At 48.1% G+C, this 20048-nt stretch overlaps 1 protein-coding gene across 1 annotated transcript in view; it reads right to left on the bottom strand.

Moving 5' to 3' along the window:
- Positions 1-7563, bottom strand: part of CHAF1A (chromatin assembly factor 1 subunit A) — a 67554-nt gene extending 59991 nt beyond the window's left edge. Inside the window, exons 1-3 of the mRNA XM_007951100.1 lie at positions 7512-7563; positions 4070-4120; positions 969-1822 (exon numbers count right to left, since the gene is read on the bottom strand). Of these exons, the coding sequence (XP_007949291.1) occupies positions 969-1822; positions 4070-4120; positions 7512-7563 (957 nt within the window). The remainder of the gene's footprint in view (positions 1-968; positions 1823-4069; positions 4121-7511) is intronic.
- Between the last annotated feature and the right edge of the window lie 12485 nt (positions 7564-20048).

Below are 20048 nucleotides of genomic sequence, written 5' to 3'. Positions count from 1 at the left end.
AACCCAGTCAACAGTACCACAGAAAAAAATCCTGGCAATCTGCTTCTATTAAGAACCAAGAAGACCTTTTGGAGCAGTTCTATTCTGTAACACACAGAGTCTCCCAAAGTCGGAATCGACTCAACACAACAAGGGAAGGTGAGAATAGTCATCATGACCCAAAATGAGGTAAAGGAACAGGCATTTCTAAAGTAAGCCAAATAGGAGCCTTGAAAACAATGCTGCCTTCCTCATTTTTTTGTTCTTGTCACTCTGAGTTTTTCAGATGGGTATCACACTAATAAGAACCAACACTACAGAATTCCCCATTTTATTCTTCCAGCAGCCTCCCTGTCACTTCCAACACTTAGCAACTCTTCATCACCAACACCCCAACAACCAGTGTTAACACAGGAAGAAGGAATAGAGGAAGCTGAAAATAAAACTCAAAGTCAGGGGTCATCTCACTTGCTTTTCATCCATTACTCAAAAAACAGTTAAGTTGACTGTAACCACTAATCAGTTACAAACACTTGCTAACAAGATTACCAAAATGGCAGGGCATAGTTCACCTAAAAGAATCCCTGGTGGCACAATAGTTAAGCACTAGTCAACTATCTTAAAGGTTTGAAGTTCAAACCCACCCAGTGGCTCTGTGGGAAAAAGACTTAGTGACCTGTTCCCATAAAGATTACAGCCTAGGAAACCCGATGGGGCAGTTCTACTCTGTTACATGGGGTCACTGAGTTGAAATTGACTCCCTGGCACCCAACAACAGCCCACCTCAGACACACTACTGATTAACAAAACCACCAGAACATCACAATGTCCACATAAGTGAATGGTTTCTGAGATTGGAAAGGAATCTGCATAAGTCTTAAGACCTTATCTCTCATCCCATGAACCATCCGAGCGGCACAGACTCCCTGTATAAAATGTGAAGGGTAAGACCAGAAGCACCAGCCAGAGATTCTAGGAAAAATACTCACTCTGCAGGTAGGTGCGGAGGCAGGTAAGGGGCTGATGCTACCACGCTGTTTTCTGGGAGCAGACTGTCCCTCAGGTGAACTGATAGATGAAGATGAGCTCAGGGACGAGTGGCTGAGGATAGAGTCTTCTTCGGGGCATGAGCCCAACCCCTCACTCTCCCAGGCCATACTCTCGTCCAATGGTGCTGTCTGGGGACACTTGGCCTGAGGTTTCACTGCCAGGATGTCCTGCAAGACCACCACAGGTACCTTCCCTTTGAACAGGATGTCCCTCGCCTTGCTCCACCCCAGCTGTTCCCTTTGGAAGCATGTTCTCTGACCACCAGTAAGTTCAAAGCAGCCTTGCAGTGAGCCTTTCTGCACATCTCCATGTCTCTCTGCGTCTCCTGAGCCACTGTTTTCCTCTGTGTGGCACAGAAGGCTGGGAAGGGTCTCTTCTGGAGATGCCAACATGTCGTCCTGACTGGCCTTCGGCAGGCCCCTCTGACCTTTGTTTTTCTCTCCGACATTTACAGCCTCTCTGGAGGGAGAGGCTTCAGAGTGGCACTGAATGTGGTCCACAGGGCTGCCCAGCTGGTCATTTGAGTCCTCTGTCAGGTCGATCAGGACCATAGTCTCACCAGTGTCACTTCTGGCTCTTAAAAAGTTATCTAAGGGACCCTTCCCATTTACAAGTTTTGGTCTAAATTCAGCATCTGAACCAGCATGGCAGTCATTCTCCAAGTTATCCAAAGAGGTCTCCAAGTCAGGGGCTTTACTTGGCACAGAAGCACTCTGAGAGCTTCTCACATCGTCTGAGCCACCGTCAGCCTTCTCCTTGGGGACAAGACTCAGGCGCTTGAAAGGCAAGCGAGCTGAAAGGAAGAAGAAAGGAGGCCAGCTTTTTAGCAAAGGTATAAAGACATGAGTAAGGAGCCCTGGTGGTGCAATGGTTAAATACTCGGCTGCTGACAAAGTTGGCGGTTTGAACCCACTCAGTGCTTCTCAGGAGAAAGACTTGGTGATCTGCTTATGTAAAAATTACACCCTTGGAAACTGGCTGCATGAGGCCAGTTCTGCTCAATCACATGGGGTTTCTATGAGTCAAAATCACCTTGACAGCACCCAACAACAAAAGACACGAACAATGACAATAAGTCAGTGGCTTCATACTCCGGATGCTGGAAAAATCACTGACCTTGTTGGGGTTTGGGTGGAAAATTTTTAAAGTTTAAAAAGGTACTACCTTCTCATTCTGTACTTCTTCAACATTCTAATTAAATATAATAATAATAATAAATCCAACAGGCCTTTAGCAGGCATGTTGCCAGAATTTCAAAAGAGATCTGTTTAAGAACCAGTTCAAATTCCAGATCTATTTATAATGGGTGAAAATCCCATTTGAAGATAGCCCTGAATCCGTCTTTGAAGAGCAAAATACAAAGACTCATTCATGGGAGTCCCTGGGTAGGGGAAATGGTAACTGTGCTCAGCTGCTAATCAAAAAGCTGGAGGTTCGAGTCTACTCAGAGGCACCTAGGAAGAAAGGCATGGCAAGCTACTTTATAAAACACAGCCATTGAAAACCCTATGGAGCACAGTTCTACTCTGACACACACAGGGTTGCCACAAATTGGAGCTGACTTGACAGTATTTATGGGAAAATGTATCTTTTTGCCCCAGCCTGTTTGTTGCTCTTATGGGAGAAATAAAATTAAAACCCACAAAGTCCTGTGTTGACAACCAAATAATTACCCCCAGCACCTTCCAAGCCTTGCGGAGATACATACTAACATCTAGGGAACTCAACTCCACGACCCTAGAGAACAGAGCACAGCTGCCCCACAGGGCTGCCAAGATTGTAAATCTTTACAGAAGCAGACTGCCTCATCTTTCTCCTGTGGAGCGGCTGGTAGGTTCAAACCACTGACCTTCTGGTTAACAGCCAAATGCTTTAACTACTGAGTTGCAGAGCTCCTTAATATCTAGGGGGAACAGGCCAATTCAGAGGAGTGAATGTCCCAGGGAGCCTATATTTACTTAAATGCCAAAACATTTTCCATTAAAAAAAAAAAAAGGGAAAACTATTCTTAATTATGTCTTTAGTATGATGTCCTTGAGGTCTTAAAGGTTTTGCTCCTAAGCCTTTATCCCAAGAAGAGGATTCCCACCAACACCAAACCCGGTACAAATTATCCCTATGAAGAGGCCAATCACTTGTGCTTGGGGGCGGAGGGCAGACAGCCAAATTTCAAAAAGCAAAAAGGACACTTTTTATGCAATGCAGCTAAGGCTTAACAATAAAGGCACTCCCTTTATTTAATGAAGGAATTGGAGACATTTATTGGCCTATAGACAGCCACAACAGTGGGCTCCCACACCACCACTCTGAAGATGGTACAGGGCCAAGCAACATTTGTTTGGCAATCTTTGCAACTGACTCCAGAGCGACCAGCGTAACATCTTCCTGACAAGCACTGCTTCACAGCCAAGGGCATTGCTGCCTCCCTGGAGAGCCTGGCGATGTCTGGAGATATTTCTGGTCGTCGTAACTTTAGGGATGGGAATGAGGATGAGGAGGCTACTGGCAGCCAGTGACACTGCTCAACTCCCTACAGCACACAGGAGAACTCCCCATGATAATTCTCTGAGCCCAAACTGCCAAGGGTGAGAAACCCTCCTATAGCAGCAGTGACCTCTGGGTCTGTTGCTGGTCCCAAGAGGGCACTGTTGTCATTAGGTGCCATCAAGTTGATCATCCCATAGGGTTTCCTAGGCTGTGATAGTCACAGGAGCAGATCACCAGTCTCTCTCCTATCAAGTGGCCAGGGGGGTTGCAACCACCAATCTTTTGATTAGCAGCAGCCAAGTGCTTACCTGTTGTGCCACCAGGGCTCCTTAGGGGAAAATTAGTGTAACAAAATGGGTGTCCCAACTTGCTGTTCTCAGTAGCAACTGTTTTTTCCCTCCAGTCCCTCAATTCTTTTGCTGAGGGTGCCAACAAATGGCTTTTGCTCCAGGAGAATTAAAAATATAACCGAGAAGATGAAGGACAGAAGTCATCTTCCTATAAACAGCCACAACAGTGGGCTAAAGGACTTAACCTGTCCCCAGAAAGTTACCTTGTATTAACTTCTTGACTGGAAATGCTGGTCTGTCTTTGCAATCCATGGCTGTGGATGAAAGTGTCAAAGGACATATTACTAAATATTGTAAGCAGTTAAGCCAGCACATACACATGTACAACCTATTATTGTTGTTGTTGTTGTTGTACGCCGTCGAGTCAGCCCCGACTCATAGCGACCCCTCCTTGGGTTTCTGAGGCAGTATCACTACGGAAGTAGCATTGCCCAACCTTCCTTCTGAGGAGTGGCTGGTGGGTTTGAACCGCCAGCCTTCTGGTTAGCAGTCAAGTGCCTTAGGCACTATGCTACAACCTATTATATACAAAGAAATTCTACAATGGAAGTGCTTCTGCCCCGCCCCCAACACTTGGCAATGTAGAGACAATTGTGGCTGTCATGACTCAGGAGGGAGGTGCTACTGGCATTGAGTGGGTGGAAGCCAGAGATGTTGCTTAAAACCTTACAGCATACAGAACAGGCCCACTCCAGAGAAGGATCTGGCCCAAAACTCAACAGTGCCAAGATGGAGAAACACTGTCCTAGACACTATTATATTTTTGGTTTTATCTTCCTGTGACTGAAACATTTGTGTTTATTATGTCTCCCACATAACAACATAAAAATCTATCACAGTGGGGGAAAGAGAAAAGTGGGTAGAGTAAAGGAAAGATAAAACTGTTACCATCTTCACAATGAACATGGGGTCGCCATGAGTCAGATCCACTCCAGGCAACTAAAGCAACAAATGACCCTAAAACTTCCTCCTCCCACCCCTGCCCCCTCACAAATCTGTAAATTTAGAATGGGTTCACTTCCTTTTTAAATGGGTTATGACAGTGATACAGTGTCAAGCATTTTGAGCTTGTCAGGCAGAATCTGAAGTGCTGCCAAGAAGTAAGATGGGAGAACACTTTCCGGCACCAAAAAATCCCTCAAGAAAAGCAACTAATAATATCAAAGCTCCTCCAAAGGAAGACTGGGCAATTTACTTCAGCAGAAATACCACCTGGGAAACCCAAAGAGGGGTCGCTATGAATTACAATCAACTCCACAGCAGTGAGTTTTGTTTTGTTTTTTTTGGATGCAGAAATGACCATAAATAGTAACTTTAAACAGTTAAAATAAATTTAGAGCTCACACCTGCTAGAAGACCTGGCCAGGGAAAATCTAGTTTCGTTACTTGGGCGAGATATATGCATTATTTTTTAAAGGCAGACTACTGAGGCTTTCTAAAAATGCCAGCTGTCCACAGATGAAACTGCTTCCCCCACCCCTGCAAAGGTTAGCAAAAGGAGAAGGTACTCAGAAAGTTCACATTTCCTACCTGCCCATTTCAGGGAAATGAAGGCAACACCATATGCACCTTCTCAGTTACAAGAAAACATGGATTTGTTTTTCCCTCTCAACTGAAACACACAGAATCTTTAGCCACTTAAGCTTTTCAGGACAAGCACTAGATTTATTTGCACAACCCTGAGACACTAGCTTTGATGTAAACAGAATTTTAATGTAAAGGGACCCGGGCCCAGAAGCAACCTCAGGTTGACATAAAGATGGACCCATCCAGGGATCCAGGCTGCTCCAATTAACATACAAATGTGTATAAAGCTGCCAGCTGCTCTCTGTTCTGAGATTATATCCTTCCTAACGGGTCCGACTCAGATGGCACATACAACAATTTTGATATTAAAGCATCCTTTCAAGATAGCATGGTCACAGACCAAACCCAACTCAACCCACTGCCATCAAGTCAATTCTGACTCATAGCAGCCCACGGAGGGTTTCCAAGGCTGCAAATCCTTACGGAAGCAGATTGCCTCATCCTTCTCCTGTGCAGCAGCTGGTGGGTTCAAACCACTGACATTTTGGTTAGCAGCCCAATGCCTTAATCACAGTGCCACCAGAGCTCCTTAGGGTCATAGAAAGTGGTGGTATTTTTTTCCTTTTCTAACACCCTTAATTGGTCAAAAAAAAAAAAAAAAAAAAGATCAAAGCTCCACGACAAACTCCCCTGACTTCCATTAATTTTACATCTCTGTGAAATCCCAAAGTCTGGAAACCATTAGAATTGTGGTCGAATGTGAGTGTGTGTGTGTGTGCCAGGTGTCGAGGTGGGGATTATGCCTTCCAGGGTACACCTGTGGAGACATCTGTGGTTGTCACACTTTGAGGGGGGATGCTATTGGCATCAAGTGGGTGAAGGCCAAGGAGGCTGCTCAACACCCTACAAGGCACAGGACAGACCTCCAAAACATGAATGTATCTGGGCCCAGATATAAATATGGGCCTGAAATGCAGGCAGAGAAGAGTGATTCTGAGCCCCAGAGGATACTTGGTGACATCTGGAGACTTTGTGGCTGTCACAACTTAAGGGATGCTACTGACATTAAGTGGAGGCTGGGGATGCCATTCAATGCCCTACAATGCCCAGAATGGCTCCACCCCAAAGAACGATTGGCCCCTAATGTTGGTGTACTACAGAGTTAAATATCTCCAATATTAACCAAACACCTATTCACTAACACCTAGTTCAGGGGTTTCACTCAGGGCAACTCTTCTCCTAGAGGACACTGGCAATGCCTGGAGACACTTGGGGTTGTCAATGGAGAAGAGAGTGCTATGGCATGGAGTGGGTGGAGGTCAGGGATACTGCCCAACACCCTACAGTGCACAGGACGGCCCCACCCTAGAGAAGGATCCCGCCGTGTCAGCAGTGTCCAGGCTGGGAAACCCTGGGCTCCACTAGTTAATGCCCCTTCCAGCCCTTAAATACTATGGGTCAAGCATCGTTCCAGGTGCTGGGGACTCAATGGGAAGTCAAGCAGGAGAGAAAGGCAGTCTGTGCTTCCTTGGTACAACCCTACCTTTTAGGGCATGCTATGTGGTAGAAAGACCCTATAATATGGAGAGAAAAAAGACGATTCATCACTTTGTGTAGCAGGCAGGATCAAGACCCCACGGGTCTCAGCTCCCTGACGTCCCCCATCCCGGCCTCTTACCTGGGTTTGCCCGGACCTGCAGACGCAGCTGTTCTGGCCCAAGCCGTGTGATCTCGGGCCTCAGTTTCCCCACCCGACCAGAAGGTCTCTGCAAGACTCAGAGACCGCAAAAGCACTCGGTAACTTGCAAAAGCTGGCCCTTTCGCCTCCCTGCGCCTTAGTTTTCCCTCTTGGACCCGTCACCCTCGAGCGCCCTGGAAGGACGAAATGACGCAAAAGCGCCGGAAAAAGATGGTCGTGGCCGCAACAATAACGTCAAAGAGGGCGCCCTGCAGGTCACAAGGTCTTTCCTCGGGATTATAACGGCCCCATGGGCTGAACGCCTGGCGCGCAGGAGCAGGCGCGGGGCCCAGAAGCCCGTTTGTCCCCAACCGCCGCCTCTAGTTCTCACAGGCCGCGCGCCGCGCCCCCCCCTCCCCGGGGCACGGGCCCGGACCCACCTGCGGCGGCTCCCCTGGCGCCCGGCGCCCCACACTCCGGCTCCTCTAGCATCGCTCCGGCGGCGGCTCGATCTCTCCACGGGGCGGGGAGGCGGCGGAGGCGGCGGAGGCGCGGACTCCCCTCAGGCGGCCGCTGCTGCTCCCCCTCCCGCCCGCGCCGCTGCTGCCGCGGCCGCCGCGCTCGTATTTGGCGGGAACCGCGGCGACCCCCGCACAACGCGCGCCGATTGGGCGAGGCTGTATCACGTGACGGACCATCTCGGGAACAGGGGACTGTCGAGAACATCCTCGCGAGAGCCGTTGCTTCCATTCTCCCATGGCTCCCCTATTGATATTACTGAGGACGGGGCGGGGTGGGGTGGAGAGAACTTTCTCTCCGCCGCCTGTCATTGGTGAGAGGAGATGCGCTTCGATTAGCGGAGAGAGTTGTCAAACTTAGATATAAGCCCTGTGATTGGCTAAAATGCGTGGGATTGGTCGGTAGGAGGAGAGAGGGCCAGGCTTCACGTCATGACGCGAACGTACTACGTAAGACGCCGAGTGACAATTTGCGAACTGCGTTTTAAATGAAGCTCTTAAGTTTTGAATTTATCCTAATTAGATATCAGCTGAGTCGCCGGCATGTAATAACAACAACAACAGATATCAGCTGAATACCCAACAGCAATTAATATTACAAATTACTCATAAATGAGCAATAAAGTAAAAGCTGGGCTGCCCTTCAGAAGGCTTTGACATGCAGCGAATATATTTAAAAAAAAAAAAAAAAACTCGCTGTTGTATAGTCGATTTGACTCATAGCGACCCCTCCTTAGGTTTCCCAGGAGGTATCTCTACGAAAGTAGATTGCCCAATTTTCCTTCCGAGGAGTGGCTGGTGGCTTCGAACTGCCAGCCCTCTGGTTAAGCAATCAAAAGCCTGAGGCACTTCGCCACCAGAGCTCACCCAATAATATATTGGAAGTGAGTGGATAGAACGAAAGTTTCTGGGTAAATTCCCAAGACATGCCGTTATCTCTGCCTAAAAGCCCTCTTTCCGCAGCTCTAATTTATACCTAGCCTTCAGATGTCAGATGACACCTCAAGGAAGCCTTTCCTTCCCCACCCCCAACACGATCCGGCGCATCCAACACTTTTTAACAACTTGTGTCTATTAACGTGTTATTTGATTAATTAATTTTATTTGTTGATGAGTTTAATCAGAGCAGAAATGGTGTCTTTTTTGTTCATCGCTGTAACTCACATTCCCATCAAGTCCGTTCTGACTCAGAGCGACCCTATAGGACAGAGCAGGACTTCTCCATAGGGTTTCCAACACAGTAAACTCTTACGGAAGCAGACTGCTTCACCCATCTTCTGGAAACTGGCTGGGGGGTTGAACCACAGAGGTTTAGGTTAGCTACCAAGAGCTTAAACACTGCGCCATCAGGGAGCCTACATACATAGTAGGAGTTCGATAACTATTTGAGTGAATAAATATCATTTGATTGAACTGTGTAGGTCATGCAGGTTAAAAGTTTCATACCGAGGTGACCCTCCGTGTCAACCAACAAATACTATAAATAGTATAAATTAGGCATTAATTTAATGTTTGAGAGAAGCAGAGGCAAACAAAGATTGAAACTTAGCTTGAGTTTAAAACGCCACTGCAGTATATTGGACAATTAAATCTATTGGGCAAAGGGCATTGAGAAATAGGGAATTGGGGAACATCATTTTAAGCAAGTCATGTCACATCCCTCAGGAATTTGGTTTTCCCATCTGCCGCATGAGGATGTTTTCCTTCCTGTCTCTGACATTCCGACATTCTGTGATGATTTAGACCAGAGGGTCACAGTTAAAGGTGTGTGTCAGAATCACATGGGGAAGTTTTTCAAAGCCCCCTATAACAGCTTTACCTAGCACATAAAGACCTTAGGAAGTGAGGCCAGAGCATGTGTATTCTGGAAAAAGCCTGGGCTGGAGACTCTGACTAATCTATAATCTAGCCCACGACCTCTGTCGAGCATTTGGAAGCTTCTGACAATCTTCTGCTTTCAGAAAATCACCAAAATCTGTGAGATTTCAACATAGAAGTTCCAAGCACTTTGTATTTAATCACGTTCTTGTTTTTCTTCATCTAATTGATCTATTTACTTTTTATTATTATTTGGGTGAAGGTTTACAGAGCAAATTCATTTTCCATGAAGCAGTTCATACACATTTTGTTTCATGACATTGACCGCAATCCCCACAATGTAATAGCTCTCTTCCCACTTCCTCCCGGTAGTTACCTCTTCTCTGTGTCCTTCTTTCCTATGCTTTCTTGTTCTCTGAGCTGTCTCCGTGTGCAAACACTGTTCACCCCATATGCTTTCTATTGTTTGACTGGCAGCCACAAGAGGGAGTTCAATTCCAGACCTGAAGAGTAACTAGGGGCCAGAGTCTCGGGGGTCTCAACAGGCTCTATCAGACCAGCAAATGTCTTCTTTTTATGATTTGGAGCTTTGTTCCACATTGTTCTCCCACTCTATCAAGATCTCCTTCACTGATCCCTTTCTGAGTGCTTGACATTGATAGCCAGGCACCATCTAGTTCTTCTGGTCTCAGGGTCATATAGGCTGAGGATTGCATAGTCTGCTAGTCCCTGGACTAATTACTTCCATGCATCTTTGGTCTTCTTCATTCTTCTTTGTTCTGATGTTTTTGTTTTTCTTCCCAATTCATTTCTAATCCTTCTAATAAACTCTTACAGTGCACTTTCTCTTTGTCAGACCCCATCTAGGTCCTGGAAAACATATTCATCAATTTATTCAACAAATAGTTATTATCATCAGGCAAGGTGCTATAATGCGAATGAAAATTTTATTCCACTCTTCCAGGAAACAGACCCATAAGCAGGCTATTCCACCATACATGTCACGGTATTCAGGGTTTCTCCATAATATTACTGTTTATGTTTGAGGCCAGACCATTCTTTGGGAAGGGGGCTGTGCCACACATTGTGTGATGTTGAGTGGCTTCTACCCACTGAATGCCAGTGGCATAGCCCCCCCCCCCATACACAGTCATGATTACCAAAAACATCCCAGACACTGCCAAGTATCTCCTGGGAAGGGAGCAGCAGCATCCCTGGCTAAGAAACACTGTGATAAACACGTACATAAAGTGATTAATAAAGCCACCCTGTGTTTACCCCTCCTATAACATATCCTCAGTTGAAGCATTTGAAATATTTAGCTATCTTCTGCCCTCAGGAAAGCACTTACCTCTGCCAGAGATTTCAGCACAGATATTTGAAGCTCTTTACCTCTAATCAAGGAGCTCTGGTGGCACAGTGGTTAAAGCATCTGGCTACTAACCAAAAGATCAGTGGTTTGAACCCACCAGCCACTCTGCAAGAGAAAGGTGAGTCAGTTGGCTTCCAGAAAGATTGATAGCTTTGGAAATCCTATGGGGAAGTTGTACTCTGTGCTATAGGGCCACTAGGAGTCAGAATCACCTCTATGGCAGTGAGTTTTGCAGGGAATTCATTTAAGGTGAGAGCACCAGCAAGGAGGTTGGTGGAATGGTCTTGCCAGAGCAAAAGGGATAGTGGGAATGGTGGAAAAGAGGTATAAGGTAAACCCAGATGTCTGATTTAGGCAAATAAATGAACACAGGGCAGGGTAGAGGGGAGGGGCTAAATATACAGAGGAACTGAGAACAGTTGAGATTGTTGTTGAGTGCCATGGCCAACTCCTACTGATAGTGACCTCATGTGACAGACTAGAACTGCCCCCATATGGTTTCCTAGGCTGTAATCTTTATGAAGGAGTCCTGGTGGTATGGTGGTTAACCACTTGGCTGCCAACCAAAAAATCAGCAGTTCAAACCCATCAGCAACCACATGGGAGAAAGATGAGGCAGTCTGCATAAAAATGTGTTGTTGTTGTTGTTAGGTGCCTTGAGTCAGCTACCACTCGTAGCCACCCTGTGTACAACAGAATGAAACACTGCCTGGTCCTGTGCCAGCCTCACGATCCCTGCTAGACCTGAGCCCATCATTGCAGCCACTGTGTCAATCCATCTCATTGAAGGCCTTCCCCTTTTTCGTCAACCATTCATTTTACCAACCATAATACCCTTCTCCAGGGAATGGTCCCTTCCGATAACATGACCAAAGTAGGTCAAATGAAGTCTGGTCATTTTTGCTTCCAAGGAGGATTTTTCCACTCCTTGGGTTTCCCAGGCGGTATCTCTAGGGAAGTAGATTGCCCAGTCTTCCTTCCAAGGAGTGGCTGGTGGGTTTGAACCCCCTGCCTTTTGATTAGCAGTCAGATGCCTTAGGCACTACGCACCACCAGAACTCCCTTGAGGAATTGAGAGAGAGGAACGTAGAGGCAGCTCCGGGACCACAGGGGACGCTGCAGCTACATGGCCCATCTAGGCTTGCACTGGTCCACTCGCTGATGTAGGCGGACTCTACCGCGGCGGGCCAAGTGTACGTGAGCTCCCCGGCCGGCAGGGGGCGCGCGTGCACAGACGGGGTCGGAGCGCGCGGAGGCCGGCGCCGGAAGTGTGTGGTTGCCATGTAATATCCTGGCCGCGCGGGCGCGCGAGGGGCTGAGGCGGCGCCGGGGCGGGCGCGGAGGTGGCGAAAGGGCGGCTGAGGCGGCACAGACGGGGCCGCTGAGGTGCGCGAGGGATCGACGGCTCTGGGGAGCCTGTCGCTTGCGCGGTCTGTCTGTCCAAGTCGCTTGTCCGGGCAGGAGGCCCGACGGCGGGAAGCAGGATGTCGGTGGCGGGCTTGAAGAAACAGTTTTACAAGGCGAGCCAGGTGAGCGGGGGGCCGAACGGAGCGGCAGGCTGCCGTGAGTGGGGGGTCGGAGGGCCGGCTCAAGCATGGGAGGAGAAGCATGAGGACGCTGAGGTGGCGCCGTTGGGACGTGTCTCCCGCAGGAAGAAGGCGCCCAAGGCGAGCGGGGGGCTACGAGGGGGGCCAGGCCTTGCCCACCGTGGAGGCTTCAGTCTTCTGGAAGGGTGGGCAGAGGGGGAAACAGAGCTGCACCCGGAGTTGTCCGGGGACGGGGACCCCTCCCTTCTGAAGGAGGGAGCTGAAGGGGAAGCACTGTGCCCCGAAGCTGTCGACACCGGAACTTACTCTTGCTAGACAGCCCGGGGCCAGGGAAAATCTAATTGAAAGAAAAATCCTTGCAATAGACCTGGGCCACAATTGCAATAGTTAAAGTGAAGGGACGCTGCTACCCTGTCTCTCAGACATCCCGAGACACAAGGCATTCCAAGAGACAAGGACTGTCACCAGTATTTTCTGTCTCCTTCCAAAGACGTGTGTACACCTTTACTTTAAAAGGCACACACAATGGTTGTGGTGCTTGTTAGTTGCCGTGGAGTTGATTTAAGAGTGAACCCCAGTAGAACTGCCCCATAGAGTTTCCTAGGTTGTCAACTTGAAGGGAGCAGATTGCCGGGTCTTTCTCCCGCAGAGCTGGTGGGTTGATTCCAACACCTGGTTAGCAGCCGAGCACTTAACCATCGTGCCACTATCCTCTATGTGCGTGTGCACCTTGTGTGTCTCCTGAAGTATGGCTTGGAGATCACACTGGAGCTGGGTTTTTCCACCCTCAACACTGTTGACATGTGGGGCCGTCCTGTGCACTGTAGGGTGTTGAATGCATCCCTGGCCTCCATGCCTGTAGCACCCCCCCCCTACACACACTCGTGACAACCACAGATGTCTCTGGACATTGCTGGTGTCCTGGGAACAGGGGGCAGAATCACCTCCCGTTCCTCCTTACTTCTCAGAATGACTGCTCTAACCTGCTGGAGCTCCTTGGAGTTTTTTAACAGGTACATGGTATTCTGTTCCATGAAGTATGTTGTTATTAGGTGCTGTTGAGTTGGAGATTTTTTGGGGTATAAGCTTTATGGGAGCAGATGGCCAGGTTTTTCTCCCATAAAGCTACTCCAAACAAACAAACCAAACTCACTGACGTCAAGTCGGATCCAACTCATAGTGACCCCTCCTTGGGTTTCTGAAGCAGTATCACTACGGAAGTAGATTGCCCAACCTTCTTTCTGAGGAGTGGCTGGTGGGTTTGAACCGTCAGCCTTCTGGTTAGCAGTGAAATGCCTTAGGCTCTATGCCATCGGTGCTAGATGGGATTCAAACCACTGACCTTTTGTTTAGCAGTTAACCTTTCCAAGTGTAACCATTGAGCCACTAGGGCTCCTCCATGAAGTATACCAAAAAAACCAAACCCACTGCCGTCAAGTCGATTCCAAGTCAGAGACCCCCATTGGATTTCTGAGGTGGTAAATCTGTATGGAAATAGGCTGCCCCAACTTCCTTCTGTAGAGCAGCTGGTGGGTTAGAACCACCAGCCTTCTGGTTACCAGTCAGATGGCGTAGGCACTGTGCCACCAGAGCTCCTTGTGAAGTATATACCATTGTTCAGTTAACCAGTTGTCTGTTGTTGCTGTTATGTGCCGTCGAGTCGGACGCAACTCATAGCGACCCCTCCTTGAGTCTCTGTGGCAGTATCACTACAGAAGTAGATTGCCCAACCTTCCTTCCGAAACTAATTGTCTATTGGTGGACAATTAGATTGTTTTCAGTACTTTTTGTGGCTACAAATAATACTATACTGAATAGCAAATGAGTGTCTTTGCTTATGAATGCATCTGGATATATACACAAATACCCAGAAGTAGAATTCAGAATCCAAGATTATATGCATTTTGCCCATGACAGACATTATAGGTTGCAAGTCCAGGCCCCATTGTTTACAAACGTGGTGAAAGCCATGGATCCGCTTTCCAGAAAACTGGGCAGATGCAAAATTTTATTTATAATTTTTAAGGGCCCAGCTCCTTGAATCTTACTAATCCATGTATCCCAGGCTAAGAATCTTAGATAAGGAGCTTGTGTGAATGGATTCCATGGAGGAAAAGCCACGATCCTAAGAATTATCTGGGCTCTGCCCACAAGATGGACAGATTGGAAGGAAGAAAAAATGAGGAACAACAACAAAAAGCATTTGCCTGTGTAGTCGATTCTGACTCATGGCCCCATGTGTGTCAGAATACAACTGCCCCATAGTGTTTCTAAGGCTATAATCGTTATAGGAGTTCTGACTCATGGCCCCATGTATGTCAGACTATAACTGCCCCATAGGGTTTCCAAGGCTATAATCTTTATAGGAGCAGATTGCCACATCTTATTCCAGTTGAGTGGCTGGGGGGTTTGAGTCGCCAGCCTTTTGGTTAGCAGCTAAACACTTAAACATTGAGGCACCAGGGCTCAGTTCTGCTATGTCACATGAGGTCACCATGAGTCAAAATCTCCTTGATGGCACCAAACAACAAGCTTAGGCCCTGATGAAATCCTGCCTACAGGAAAAATGTTGCCATAGTTTTAGGAGAATTCTTGGGACACTTTGTTGCCTCACATAGACAGAAGCCCTCCTCCCCTCCCCCACAAGCTCTTAGGACGCCAATACCCAGAGTGGTGGCCTGTTCCATTCCAAGCAGACACCCTGCCAGAGGGACTAGCCAGGCTTCCCAGGCCACCCACTGGAACTTACTTTCTCAGGGGGAACAAGATGCCTTGCATTTAAATTTGTGAAAAGTGCTTTGAAACCTAGAAAGCACCCGATAAGCTGGCTGTTAGGCTCCTACTGTCATCTCAACATCCTGAGGCCCAGTCCCAAAGAATCACTGTGATGACCGTGTTTAGCTCCAACAACCGTCTTCCCAGCTCGGAGCAGCTCTGTACTGAGTCGTGTGTCCCGCAGCCCCGTCTGTGTTCCATTCTGTCCTGGTCTGTTCTTTTGTGCACTTGTTCCTTTGGTTCTCCACCATCTTGACTGGTTGTGGGTATGTGTCCATCTGTTTGTTTCCTTTTTCTCTCATCCTTAGTGACTACCACCTCTTCCACCACCTTGTCTGCCCTAGAATAGCATAGTCTCTTCAAGAGAGATGGCAGTCTTTAATAGTAATTACTGGTATCTCCTGAGTTCTCACTGTATGAACTGGCAATGTGTTTCACATCAGTGGTTCTCAAACGGGGGGGGGGGAGATTCTGTCCCCCAGGGAATACTGGAAATGTCTGAGGATGTTTGTGATTGTCATGACTTGAGGGGGTTGCTGTTGGCAGCGAGGGGGTGGAGGCCAGGGCTGCTCCTCAACACCCTACAGTGCACAGGATGGCCCCACTGCAGAGAAGGATCCAGCCCCCCATGTCAGCAGAGCCGAGGGAATGCTATAAAGTTGGAGAAAAGTAAAAAAAAAAAAAAAGTTGGGGAAAAATGAAGACCCCAAGACTGCCTTGTTTTTCCGGGTCTTACTAGTGTCTGCCTTTGACAGGATGCAGTCCTACCAGTTTTCTATCACTCGTTTTAGTGGAAAATATTTAAGTTTTTCTTTTATGACAAGTTTCCACCTTACTCGGTTCTGGCTTTCGTGTGTGTGTGTGTGTGTATGTACGTATAAACACACACATGTGTATACGTACATGCACACACTTTCCCCGATGGGCCATTCTTGTGGTAGTGGCCCGATTTTCCTAGTTTTCAAAAGACCGTCAGAAGCACATATACGCAGTTGGGCACTGACATGAAACTCCCTCCCCAGGCCCGGAGGGTCTCTGGTATTGTGAAGCTTCCACCCGTGCTTCTGAACCAGGGACGTTTCACGCCTTAGGTTCACTTTGCGGTGTCTGGAGAGGTTTCATTTTTCACATCCTGCGGGGAGGGTAGTGGGTGGAGGTCAGGGATGCTGCTCAACACCCACCCCTGAAGAATTATTGGGCCCCAAAGGTCAGAAGAGCTCAGGTGGAAAAGCCTTGTTTTAAAACAGCTTCTTGGTGTTTCAAAGGCTTATGACAGTGTTGTTTCTAAATTGAGAAAGAGAAGCCAGGTGGAAGTGAGAGAGAACTGGAAAAAATAAACTTGTTTCCAGCAGGTGAGGTTGTGATATACGCATATGTGCGTGTGTATGTATTTGTGTATGTGTGGTAAATATCTAGGTCACGTAACAGTTGTCATTTCAATACTTCTTATGTATAGTTCAGTAACATTAAAATATGTTCATCGTGATGTTTACCTATCACCATTCCTGAATTAGGCTGTGAGATTAATTAAAAGGAGCTCATTAAGGAGCTCTGCTGGTGCAGTGGTTAAGGCATTGGGCCACTAACCTAAAGATCAGTGGTTCAAACCCACCAGCCACTCCACAGGAGATAGATAAGGCAGTCTACTTCCGTAAAGACTTCAGCCTTGGAAACCCTATGGGGCAGATCTGCTCTGCCCTTTAGGGTCACTATGAGTCAGAATTGACTCAATGGCAGTGGGTGGGGAAGCTCATTAAAGAACCTTGGGGGTTTTAGTGATTAAGCACTTGGTTTCTAACAAAAAGGTGGCTGTTTGATCCCACCAGTCAGCGGAAGAAAGATACGGCTGTCTGCTTCCATAAAGATTGTTGTTGTTGTTAAGTGCTTTCAAGTGGATTATGAGTCATAGCAACTCTGCACATCAGAGTGAAATGCTGCCTGGTCCTGTACTGTCCTCACAGTCATTGCTATACTTAGCCTGTTGTTGCAGCCGGTGTCAATGCATGTCATTGAGGGTCTGCTTTTTCACTGACCTGCTGTACCAAGCATGATGTCCTTCTCCAGGAGCTTGTTTGGGGCAGTTCTGCTCTGTCACATAGGGTCACTGTGAGTTGTAATCGATTTGACAGCAGTGGATTCTTTTAATGTCTCGTTAGCCCTCTGCTGGGTATAAGTGGTTAAGTGCTCAGTGACTAGCCAAAAGGTTCATCCTTTTGAATCCACCCAGAGGAGCCTCAGAAGATTGGCCTGGTGATCTGCTTCTGAAAGGTGACCGCCTTGAAAATTCTGTGGGACAGTTAGTTCTCCTTTGTTCACGTGGGGTCTGAATCGACTCGATGGCAGCTAAAACCACCCCCTCTGCTTGGTAATGTTGGTAATGACCTTAGCCAAGTCCACATTAACTCATCTGTGAAAACCTTTCAGGTCACATTCAAAGTCAGCTTTGGCTGGGGTGGCATTTATGAGTTTTACTTCTCTTACGAACTGGTCCCCACTGGTTGAAGGGCTCAAACCCTGAGGCCTGGGCCTCAGTTGAAGTGGAAACATCCATTATAGAGGAAGCCATAAAAGGAAGAAATAGCTGTCTGTCTCGGCACCATGGCTCTGGTCCCCTCTGTCCCACCCGTGTGGGGTGCGCCCCCTCGACAGCTGGCTGGTGTCTGTGATACATCTTGAATGAGAGGGTGGATTTCTGTGTAGCATTTCTGGGTAACTGAGTAGGGTGAAAAGGAACCCTGTTAATGAGAAACTGTCTCTCAAGTTCACTGCTCAGCATGGCCTGTGTGTGTGGGGGGGGTGACGTTATTTCCCGGACCTCAGCTGCAAGCTCGTTTCCTGATGGTTCTTGTGGCCGGGCCGTGCTGAGATCGGAGTGTGTAACTACGGGTATGGCTGGCAGCTGCCTGGAGTGCCGGCCTGACCTTTCTTGCCAGAAGAAGGAGGGAGTTTTGAACTGAAAGATTGGTTTGGTCTGAGCCAAGAGAGAATTCATACCCCACCCATGTCCCTTAGCTTTAAAATGTGTCAGGCGCTTCCTCAACCAGTCCAGTTGCCATGGAGTAGACTCTGCCTCATGGCATCCCTATGTTTGTCACACCTCCATAGGGTTTTCGGTGGCTGAGGTTTCGGAAGTAGATCACCAGCTCTTTTTTCTGAGCACCTCTAGGTGGACTTGAACCTCCAGCCTGTGGGTTAGCAGCCAAGAACATTAACCCTTTGAGTTGTATATGTATAAACTGTTGAATTTGCATGCTGTTCTGCTGTGTATATTCCCAACAACAAGCGAACACAAAAATATACATGTGAAACTGAACTGTTTTTCTTAAAGATGGGACAAAGATAAAGACGGGAGGCCATGCTTGAGAAGGAGGCTGGGAAGCATTGTCTGAGGCCAAGGGTTGGATTGGCCACTGCAGAGGCTGGGAAGGAGAGGTGGTTCAGAGGCCGGGGAGCATGATCTGGGCAGAGGGGTGGGCCGGGCAGTCCAGAGGCTAGTTCTTAGCACAAAGGTCAGTGGAGTCAGCAGCTGTGGGCTGACCTCCGGAAGTGCCTTCTTCCTTTGTAAGCTGCTGGCATCAGACATGGGAAGAGGTTTTGTCGTGGCGGTGGCCACGTGCCTTGGGATCCGGGTCAAGTCCTCCCTTACAGGAAGCCATGAGGACTTGAGTCTGATAACACGTGGCATTTGCTGAGTTGTTCTGTGTGCAAGAAACCAGTAGCATAGGGACTCTGTAGAAAGGTCTCCTGCACAGTCAGTGACAGTCAGGGCCCTCCTGCCTCGTTGTTGGTCATTAGCCTGCTGCATGGAGTAGCCAGCCAGGTGCTGCCAGGGTCTGATGTGGGTTGGTGCTTGCTGGGCCACGTGCACTGAGGTCCGAGAGTGCCTCCCTGCCCAGCATCATGGGGCCTTGTCACACCCTGCCCCCTCCCTGGGCCTGTCTATCTAGCAAGGCCAGCCTGACGCCCTTCACAAGACCAGCTTAGTCACCATGGAGGAGCCTTGTCACCATTCGGCATCCTGCCTACTCTTGTTATGAACAAATCAGGGCAGGGAGTCCTCACACTCGCCAACTGCAAATGTTGTCGAGTTGGCTCCAACTCATGGCAACCCATGGACAACAGAACGAAACGTTCCTGGTCCTGCACCATCTTCATGATCGAGTCCATTATTGCAGCCACTGTGTGATTTGAGTGCTTTCCAACTTTTGGGGCTCATCTTCCAGCATTGTATCGGACAGTGTCCTGCTGTGATCCCTAGGGTTTTCATTGGCTGGTTTTCAGCAGTCGATCACCAGGCCTTTCTTCCTAGTCTGTCAGTAATCTCTGCTGAGACCTGTCCACCATGGGTAACCCTCCTGGAATTTGAAATATCCATGGCATAGCTCCAGCATCACAGCAACATGGGAGCCACCACAGTATGATACCTCACGCCATGTAAATAAAGCAGAGAGCTGAAAGTTCACAGCTGACTCAGAACCTTCCTGTGTTTATTAAAGACCAGGACTGAGCTCTATGGGAGCTAATCACCCCGCTTATCTGGGTTTGTTTCAACCCAAAGCCATATAGTCCTTAATTATATTTTACAGGCCACTTAATAACAGTCTGTGGAGTTAAGTGTTCAGCTTAAGAAATTTGGGGCTGTAACATTTTTGAGATCCTAGATCTATCAAAGACTTAGTGAGTAAACCAAGAAAATAGTTCTGTTTAGGCATCCCCGCCCCCCCCCTCCAGCTCTCGCCTACCCGCGAGGCTCCCCCCCCTGCCTTTGCTGGGTTAGTGTAACCAGCATTTAAGACATCGGGGACCTGAGCTAGGGCTTCAGAGGAACAGCTTCTAGGCCGAGCCTGTTTAGCCCACACTTCCCTTCTGCTGTGTGCTGTAGCCTTTCAAACCTGAGAGAAGAACCCAGTTGTACCCTCAGTCTTCTCTTAGTCCTCCCTTTTCCTC

This window comes from Orycteropus afer, unplaced genomic scaffold (genome assembly GCF_000298275.1).
Source record: "Orycteropus afer afer isolate SDZICR_OR568_19922 unplaced genomic scaffold, OryAfe1.0 scaffold00291, whole genome shotgun sequence".
NCBI classification, from domain to species: Eukaryota; Metazoa; Chordata; class Mammalia; order Tubulidentata; family Orycteropodidae; genus Orycteropus; species Orycteropus afer.
The sequence above is the reverse complement of the archived record's forward strand: the minus strand, read 5'-3'. Positions and strand labels throughout refer to the sequence as shown.